The 10,092-nt window shown below is 42.6% G+C and overlaps 1 protein-coding gene across 4 annotated transcripts in view; it reads left to right on the top strand.

Moving 5' to 3' along the window:
* The first annotated feature begins 403 nt into the window (after nucleotides 1-403).
* The window catches only part of ANO10 (anoctamin 10), a 215,876-nt gene continuing 206,187 nt past the window's right edge, over nucleotides 404-10,092 (top strand). For all 4 annotated transcript variants that reach the window (XM_032861384.1, XM_032861382.1, XM_032861381.1 and 1 more), the window contains exons 1-2: nucleotides 404-466; nucleotides 8,682-8,834. In XM_032861384.1, coding sequence (XP_032717275.1) covers nucleotides 8,696-8,834 — 139 coding nt within the window. In that variant the 5' untranslated portion in view covers nucleotides 404-466; nucleotides 8,682-8,695. The remainder of the gene's footprint in view (nucleotides 467-8,681; nucleotides 8,835-10,092) is intronic.

Below are 10,092 nucleotides of genomic sequence, written 5' to 3'. Positions count from 1 at the left end.
CGGAATGACAGCTCGTAGGGCACATCCTCTCACCGTGGTCCCGCCCCCCACGGTGCGACCGCCCCGCGAGGCCCCGTTTCCCACTCTGTGGTCCGACTCCCTCTCAGAGTGACGTCGCGCGCGGCACGGCTCTCCCGTCCACCGCCCGGTTCGCACTCCTGGCCAAAGGCCAGCTAGGCCCATCTCACTTTTCTGCGGAGCCGTTCCGGTCCGCGCCTGGAGCACTCCCTGCTAGGCCCCGCCCCGCTCAGTGCGACGCAGTGCTGGGCCCCGCCTCTCCCGGCGTGGTCCGGCCCTGCCTGAGAGCTCCGGCGTTCTGGGCCCCGCCAGGCCTGCCACACCCAGCGCCCGGCGCCCCCGCCCCTCAGATCCCGTCCCGCCCCGCCCTCGAGCGTCCACGGCCGTGCCTCCCGGTCGCGCTGGCTCTCCGGCCCGCCTGCGAAGACGTGGATTGTCGCTGCGGCCGGTACGTGGGGGAGGGGACCGCAGACCCTCTCGCTGCCGGCGGCGCGGAGCCAGGGTCCGTGCGGAGCTGAGCCCGGGCTGCCCCGCCATGGCGGGGCGCCTCCAGGGACGCCACCGGCCGCCCTTCCTTCCCGGGGTACCCCCCAGTGCTGGCAGTCCCAGGAATGGGGAAGTGGGACGGGAACGGGCGCAAATGCGGGAAGGTGGAGGGAGGGACTGAAGGTGTTGGGGAATGGCAGTCGCAGGTGGGGGCTGGGAGAGCCGAGATCTGGGGAGGAGTTACGGGGTGGAGGGTTGAGTAATGAAAGAAACGTAGTGAGGCCGAAACCTGGGGTTGGAGTCAGGCTGTGGGGTTGGGGGTCTTCAGAGCTAAGGAGAATGAGGTCGTGGGCGGGAGTGGAAAAGACTGCGAAGCGTAAGGGCGTGTTTTGGAAGGACCAGCTCAGCGGGGCTCAGGATTCACGCTTCCCCCAGACAGTCCCGGGAGCAGGGGGGCGGTTAGGGTATGTCAGAACGAAGTGTGGCTGGAGCGAACTTGCGAGGTCATGCTTTCACATCAGGGTGATTGGGTTTCCAAGCTCTTGACTGGGACACACCGTACATTTTAAGTAATAAATGCAAGTCAGGAGCAGTGCCTAGGACACCGAAGTAATGTGGATGGAATAGAGATTTCCTTTAGGCTGCTTCTGTTTTCCCGGTACCTTCACAGCGCCAGCCTTGGTGTGCGCTGTCTGCAGCAAAACACTGTTCAGCAGCCAAGACAGAACTGTACTTAAAAATAAGTACAGTTGAGGTTCACTCAGACGGAAAAACAGTTGTATCCCATTCTCTTAAATCACGTGGTGTTTAATTTTTTAAAAATCGAATCCCGTGGAGTTAAAAAAAATCTTTATTATTTGTCTCCTTTCAATTTGAAGTCACACTAACCTACAGAGCTGGATGTTGTCTAAGGACCTATTCTGTATGGTACATAGTTTTCAATTCACTGTGGAAAGTAGACCATATCTGTTCTGACCAGCTATTGCTGAAAGAATCGTAGAATTGCCCGTGAAGAATTAAATTTAAAAGGTCTAAAATAATGGAAGGGAATAGAAATGGCCTGGTAAATTGGAGTGTATGCACTTAAAAAGCCAGTGAAACTTTTTTTTTTTTTTTTCATTGTAGAAACTTGGAAGAGTGAGAAAAAATATAAGGATGAAAATTAAAATCCCATGTAATTTCACCAACCCTATTAACATTTGGGTGCAATTCTTCTTAATTCGTTTTGTATTTTATTGTGTATTAAATGTACATGTTACATTATTGAGATTATTGTTATATTACTTTTCTTTTTTCCCACTTGGCATTTTCCTGGATCATTAAAAAGTTTCCTTAAATATCTTTTTAAATGGTTGTATGGTTATCATATGGATTTATTCTTTTATCACATATTAGAGTTGGTTTGTGTCAAGTGCTATGCTTACAGGTGAGATTTGGTGTTGCTCCAGGTTCTCAGACATCATTCCAGCCCAAATAAGCAAAATCTTCACAGTTTGTGGCATTATGAGAGTAGATAGAAAGTCTGAATGAGAAGAGGAAATAGTGTTTTTTCACTTCATCAGTCAGTCTGTGGCAAGGCCCAGTTGGGTGATTCTGTGTCCAGGTGGCCTTCTGCGGCTGTAGCATCTAATCAGGCCTGGGCTTGCGCTGCTATGGCCAGGCTGTCTTCAGTTGTCTTGTCTTACCTGTCCTGCGTCTTCCTGTGGAATCCTGATGCCACCATGTTCCCAGGTATGGGAATAGGACTCAGCAGCTTCCTTACCTTGTTGGTGTCACTGAGTGTCAAATTCTAGTGAGGGTGTGTGTGTGCAGTGCTGATTTTCTACTATCAAATTTCCCCACATCTGATATAACACCAAGAGGCAGCTGCCTTAGGTCTCAAAGAAGGAATATCCCACAGTTGCTCTCATAATTAACTGCCTATTGGAGGTTTCAGAGGATGTCTCTAAGCTGTCTTTACCCTCAGGGCCTCTGGAGGGGTCCTGTCCTTCTTCCTTCTAGCCCTGGCCATTAAAAATGCAAAAAAAAAAAAAAAATGCAACTTTTCTCCTGAAGAAATCCCTCTCATTTTCCAGCTCAGTCAGTGTGGCCCTTCATTTTTCTCTCACTGGTGTATTCCTATTTTGCTTCATGTCAGAAAATTTTGTAATTTTGGTTTATGTTTCTCCTTGAGTCTGAAATAAGATGATTTCTGAAGACAGCAGGTGCATTTCCTTCTTACTAGCCTCTGAATTTATAATTCCATTGTGCCCCCTCCCCCAATTCAGGAAGAGAATACAGGGTCTCCTATTCTTTTTTTGATCCTTGATAAAATATGCACATACTCTCAGACCCTCAACCTCCCACCCATGGTTGAACTCACAGTGTGTTTCTCTTCATATGTGCGTTTCAACCTCTGTGGACAGGATTTACCTGTTATTATAGGCAAGTGATTCCTACTGGAATCACTTTACTTTAGCTACTGCTAAAGTAAAAGTCACATGAGTCCAGTTCATTTATAGGCCTCTCTTTGACCCTGTGTGCAGTTCAGCACATGCGAAGAGCAGAATTTGGGATGGCTATCTTATGCCCCATGGTATCTATGGAACCTGTATGCTAAGCCTTTTAGTCCTTCCTGGCTGCTATCTTGGCTGACCGCCTGGATAAAAGGGGGAAATTGGTTGTGGTTGTAGAAATCATGCTACCTTCCAATGTCTAAGCAGACTACATATGTTGAATCATTGTTTTTAGATTGGCCCCAAGTGGGAACATGAGCCTCTCTTACCATACTTAAAGCCCTCATGTCTGCCCATCTGGTATTTTGGTCCCATGTACTGGTCCTGCCTGGTAATGGTGGACCAAGTTCCTATTAAGATCCTCTGGTAAAAGCAGATTGCAGAACTCAGCTTAGGCCAAGGCTGCCATGAGGCTTCTTGTTTTCACCACCTTAGACTTGCTATTCACACCACTGGGCTAGCCAATTGGGAGATGTGTGTTTAGGGCACGCCTGGATTACCCTGTCCTGTAAACTGTAAAATTGAATCCTCCTTACCTGTACCCTGCTGCATACAGAACAGGGACAAGAATCCCCCAAGGAAAGGGCATCACAGAGCTGTTCCTATACAGAAATTTCCTGAGCATTAGGTTCCCCTAGGTGGATTACAGGGACTAGAAGAAGAGAGCACAGGAGGTGTTGCAGGGTGGGGAAAGGGCATCTTAGGTAACCAGGTTTGTAAGTACATTGTGGCTCAATGGATGGCATAAGCGTAGGACAGCTGAAAACCAAAAGCATGAACGGAGCAGAGTTGGTTCTGAAAGGGCTGTCATCAACAGTGTGGAAACCTCAAGAGCATTTTCTGTACTAGAGCCTCAAAGGGGACAAGTCTTACCAAACTCCACTAAAAAGCCTTAGTGGGCCTCCTGTCCCACCCCTCACCTGCCATTCACATTGCTCAGAGCAGTGTCCACACAACACTGGCACTCGTGTTAGTCTGTGAGACTTCTTTGGAGCTAAAGCATACCGCTGCACAGTGTGGGCAGACCAGTGTTCCTTCTAATGATGAGACTGTAAAACTGACTTTATGGACTCAGTTCACAAAAAGGACAAAAAAACCACACCTTTTTCATGTTATTCAAAGAGCACTGGATTTCAGTCCCATATCTGCCACACTATTTGTGTGATTTTGGGTCTGATGAACATGATATGGTGAGGTCACGGAACTAAATGACCCTAAGGCTCCTTCTGCTCTAAAAATTCTATTGCTGTGCAGCCCTCTGGTGCTTTTGGCCATCTGCTTCTGGATAGGAGGGGGTGTGCCTAGGTACTGAGTCCTTTCATTGTGTATACTGTCAGACAGAAGGCTTTTCACCATTAGTGAACTTTTACTCCAAACAGCCTTTAAAGTTTGGCAACTTCTTTTGTACAAAGTTGGTATGTTTTTAATCTGAGGACTAAAGCAAAATATTATCTTGTATTAAAGTTTTAAAAATATTACTTGACCTTTACTAAAGGGTATATTTTATACTTACTGTTGAAAATGCAGGGCTTCTATACTATTCTATATACAACTATATGTAGTATATGTATATAGTTCTATATACAACTGTATATACAATATATTATATTGTATATAGCTCTATATACAACCATAAAAGCCAATTTTTTCTAATTATTAAAAAAAACCCCTTGCTCATTAAAATTCAAATCAAAAAGAAAAATGTAAAGAAGAAAATAACCATCAGTTTAAATCCTGCTACTTAGACATGGCAGTTTGGAGAAATATATCTGACTAATCATTGGCGGCACATTTATTAAAATGAATGCTGGGTGGCTCAGTCAATTAAGTGTCTGCTTTTAACTCAGTCATGATCCCAGGGTCCTGAGATCAAGTTCTGCCTGCATCAGGCTACTTGCTCAGCAGGGAGCCTGCTTCTCCCTCTGCCTGCTGCTCCCCCTGCTTGTGCTTACTCTCTCTCTCTCTCTCTCTGACAAATAAATAAAATCTTAAAAAACAAAACAAAACCCAGAAACAGTGTAGACTGAAATGTGAGTGTTTCCACACACAGTTCAGGGTGTAAGCTCTGGCCTCAGACCACTAGAATTTAAATCCCAGCTTTCCTGCTTGTTACTGTGTGACATAGGACAAACCTACTTATCCTGTTTGACCTCAGTTTTCTCATCTGCTAAATGAAAGTGTTAGAGTTTCTTCTTCATGGGATTGGTGTGAGAATTTAATGAGTAGCCCAGTGCTTTGCATGTAGTAAGTCCCCAGCAAAAGTTAACTAGTGTTGTCATTTTGCTATTAGTATGGATTGTATATATCCATAACTGGGATCATGCTTTGCATTTTTTTTGAACTTTACAATGTGTTCTAAAATGTTCTCCATGTTAATATAATTGCATCTGGATGCTAGTATTGATGGTTCTGTTGTATAGTTGTGACACACTTTATGTATTTAGCCAATCTCCTCGTTAGACTTTCAGGTTGTAAGTTGTTTCTTTTTCATTTCTTTGCCATAACTAGAACCCAAAAATAAATAAGAAAGAGAGAAAAAAAGAAAGTTGTCATGAACTTTCACTATATGTATGTATACATAATATGTATGTAGAATATATACATACATATATATGTATGTATGTATATATATATTCTATTTTATTATCTCTTTGGCATGAATTCCAAGAAATAGCATTGTTGTGTTGAATAGTAGGAGTATTTAATATTGCTTTTAATACTGCCACGCTGCTTTCTGGAAAGGTGGTATCAAGTCACATCTGTCAGCCATGTGTGAGAATGCCCAATTTTCTTTTTCTTTTTCTTTTTTTTTAAGGTTTTATTTATTTATTTGACAGAGAAATCACAAGCAGGCAGAGAGGTAGGTAGAGAGAGAGAGAGAGAGAGAGAGAGAAAAGGAAGCAGGCTCCCTGTTGAGCAGAGAGCCTGATGCGGGCCTCGATCCCAGGACCCTGAGATCATGACCCGAGCCGAAGGCAGAGGCTTAATCCACTAAGCCACCCAGGTACCCCAAGAATGCCCAATTTTCTGCACCTGTTCCAGAACTGGCTTCTGTCCACCTTTCAACTTCAGCAAATCTGAAAAAGGAAAAGCATCTTCTACTTATTTTTCATTTCGTTTATTAGTGTGTTTTGAACATCTTTTCAAGGTGTGTTGGCTGCTTGTATTCTTTTGTGACTTGTGATTTCAGTTTTTTGTATTTTTTTGTTGATTTGTAGGAACTCTTTGGATATCAGAGATGTGACACTTTTGTTTGTAATATGTTGGAAATCTTGTTAAGGTTGTCTCAAGTAATGAAAGGTGTATAGTATCTCAAATGAGAATAAATCAGTGCATAAGTATTTATTATGAATCTCTAGCTGGTGCTCATATATATGTTTAGGATGGAAACCCTCATTTAGTGTCTCAAAAAGATTGTTTTGTGACCTGGTAATTATGAATAAGGTAGGCCTTTTATTACTGACATTAGGCAATGCATAATTGCCAAAAAACTGCCATCTCTGATGCATGTCCACATGTACTGTGCTGAACCTTTGATTGTTCCCTTAACCTTACCATTCTTTCCAACATGTCTCTTTATTTACTCTGTCCCATGTCCCAGGTCAGAAGTCTTAGAGTCATCCATGTGCCCTTTCCAAGTTGAAAGGTGTCTGGTTCTCAGCCTCCCTTCCCAGAAAGAGAAAGTTAATCCCACCTCCTCTGGCTGCCCTGCCCCACCCGGTTACTGCTATCCTACTCAGGCCTTGTGCTAGAATGATTTGGCGCACACTTGCTTCTGCTAAAAGACCATGAACTCCCCAGAAGTGAGAAGGGACCTGACTTACTTTTGTACCTTCAGACTGTCACAGCATGGCCCAAAATAAGTACTGCAGTAGTGTTCGTTGCATTTGATATTTCCTTTTAAAAGTTGATGATGCTTAAGCCTCTGTAATCTACCTGTAGATTAACCATTTTCCCAACTTTTTGCTATGAAAAATTTCAGAAGTTCAGGGGAATTGAAAGACGAAAAACACTCACAATCTTGCCCCCTAAATTTACGTATTGAGATTCGTATCATTCTGATATGTTGCTAAGGCTCTGCTCAGAAACCTACAGTGACTCCTTTCTGGCCACTGGAGTGGATGTGAAGTGTAGCATTCCTTATCCTTAAATGGTCACAGCTCACAAAATGTTGCCCTCTCTGCTCTGGTCAGGCCAGTCTTACTGTTCTTCTCCTATACTGTCTATATTCTTGCATCATTGATTTTATACATGTTCTTTCCCTGTGTAGAATGAGTCATTCTTGTTTTTTTTTTTTCTTTTTTGAAAACTTTTATTTTCTTGTTTGAAAACTTTTGCACATCAAGTGTTCTGAGTTCCCATAGCTCTAACTGCTATCTTTTATCATTATTTCATTCTGTGTAATTCCTAACCATATCATTTTAACTGTTGGAAAGGGAGTACTGGGTCCTATTTTGATCTGGTTACCTTCATAGAGCCTAGCAAGCTGACTTTGGATTTGGCTGGCATTTTAGAATAGCATTCCTGAAGCATTTGTGCTATGATGTGAATCCAGAATTGATTTATGATACTTATATTGCCCCAAAACTGTGCTCTGTTAGAGAAGAACAAAAGCTTATCACTGTCAAGTCAGATTACACTGGTCTGTTTGATCAGCTTGTTGCAAGATCATGGTTCACCCCAAAGAATGGAAAGGTGTTCTGTGGTGTTGATCATCCTTTTGTGATTATTTCCAAGAATTGATTTGAATGTGTACTTTGGAGTCATTAAAACTTATATCAAGTACAAAGCTAGTACAAGTAAGTCTAAAGTCTAGAAATCATCCCTGATGTAAATCACTGGGTTAAAGAGATTCACATGAACAACATTTTAGAGAGAGACCATTAAGCCTTCGTGACTGATGCCATTTGGGGTGGGGTGGGGGGGTCCAGGTTGACCTGAGTATTTTTCAGGCTTGGAAATGGAGATAAAGGTGATGTTCCTGAGAAAGAAAAACTAGGAAGGGAAGCTGATGCTGGGGACATCAACTCCATACTGAAACATGAATTCAGATTGTGTTAGTTCCCTGCTCTTACTGACCTGGTGACTCCCATCGTTTATTTGACAAAGCCCAGTTCCTTTGTAATCAGGGTCCCTTGTTAGTACCTACTCATTCCCATCCTAGCACCCTGCCCCCCTCCCCACACCCACAGGTAGTGCTGCAGCCATATTTAATCACTTGTATTCCTCTGATTCTGTTGGTTGTTTTTCATCATTATCTGTAGGGGAATATTATTTCCTCTACTTAGAATGCTATCCAAGTCTCGCTGGCGAACTCCTATTTATTCTTCTGAATCCTGTTCAGGTGTCACATCCCTCATAAATACTTTCTTACTCTTCCTGTGTGAGAGCACATTTGACAATACTGTCCTTCCCTTACCTGAATGTCCTCCCTGCTGTGTTCTGAGCTGCTTACAGTAGAAAAGGATGGTCTTCCCCCTGACTTTGTATGGGCCTGCCTCACATGTGTGCTCTGAACACAGTTGAGCCTATTGTATAACCCAACTAGGTCATGAAAAATCTTCCTTTTTCTTGGAAGCCAGAATTAGGTGTAGTTAAGAGAAAATACAAATATCGATATTTGTCTATATATTTCTCTTTTCCATTGTAACCCATGTGCTTTTTATTTTATTTTAATTTTAGCACGTTTGTAAAAGATGAAAGTGACCTTATCAGCTTTGGATACTTGTGAGAGTTCCTTCACACCTTTGGTCGTTCTAGAACTGGCTCAGGATGTCAAAGAAGAAACCAAAGAATGGCTGAAGAACAGAATTGTCTCTAAAAAGGAAGATGGAGGTAAGTAAAATAAATATAACTCAGACTCGGTCATGATTAGTGACTAAAAATATATTTTCAAATATGTTTTATAGTTATTTCATTGATATATTTCTAAAATTAATAATCCATTTCTTTGCTCTTTATTATTCATCTGGACTTGAAAAGAGACCTTGAGTCTACATTAGACTATAAGTGACATGAGTGATTTTGTTCACAGCTATAAACGCTGTGTCTAGTACACAGCCTGGCACATAGTAGGTCAATATTTATCAAATGAATGAATAAGTATCTATTGAGTGCTCTCTATGTGTCAGTTATGATGCTAAGGGAAAGATTAATATGGTCTCTGCTTGCAAGGATGTTACTGTCAGTGTAAGGAGACTGAATGCCAATTCCTGGAAATTGAAGTAACAGGTAAACGCCCCCTCCAGAAAAACCCCAAAAACCCTAATGAAAGAGCTGTTACACAGCAGTGCATGATACTTACAAATGAATTGTATGTAAACTAGCTGGAAGAGTAATGGGAAGACAGAGGTAACACCTGGTGATGGTGTTTGGGCTGGAAAAGTATGACTTCATACATATATTAATCCCTTAGTAGCTCTCTCCTAGGGTGGAAAGGGATCTAGATTGGGTAAGAGGATGGAGGACATTTCACATGAGCAAACACTTCGTAAAACTACACAAAACAAGAGTTGTTTTGCACTTGCACTTCACCTAAAAATTCATCTAAAACTTTACCAAGTCTCCAAACACTGAATAAAACTTTCTAGACTGTTTTTAATAAAGATTTTGACTGTGAACCAAAATGCTATCTTTATAATAAAACCTTGAATCAAAGTGGAATTTTTCAGTTTTTGCAAACAACTGCACCAAAAGATAACTTAAAAACAAGAGTACTTTCTTACCTAAATCTGAGGTGTTTCCCTGGGTTGGAGTCCCTTCTTTAAAATTCCTGTGATGGGGGCACCTGAGTGGCTCAGTCGTTAAGCATCTGCCTTGGGGTCAGGTCCTGATCCCAGAGTGCTGGGATCAAGGCCTGCAATGGGCTCCCTGCTCAGCTAGAAGCCTGCTTCTCCCTCTCCCACTCCTCCTTCTTGTGTTCCCTCTCTCACTTTCTCTTTCTCTGTCAAAGAAATAAATGAAATCTTTAAAAATGAAATAAAATTCCTGTGATGGAAGAGCATTTGTAGTGCCTAAGAGGGAGGGACTTCAGTATATTCCCATCTTCCCTGCTCACTGTATGCCTTCAACAGAGAAACACAAGGATGGCATG

Source organism: Lontra canadensis, unplaced genomic scaffold, assembly GCF_010015895.1.
Source record: "Lontra canadensis isolate GAN:19392208 unplaced genomic scaffold, GSC_riverotter_1.0 scaffold20, whole genome shotgun sequence".
NCBI classification, from domain to species: domain Eukaryota; kingdom Metazoa; phylum Chordata; class Mammalia; order Carnivora; family Mustelidae; genus Lontra; species Lontra canadensis.
The sequence above is the reverse complement of the archived record's forward strand: the minus strand, read 5'-3'. Positions and strand labels throughout refer to the sequence as shown.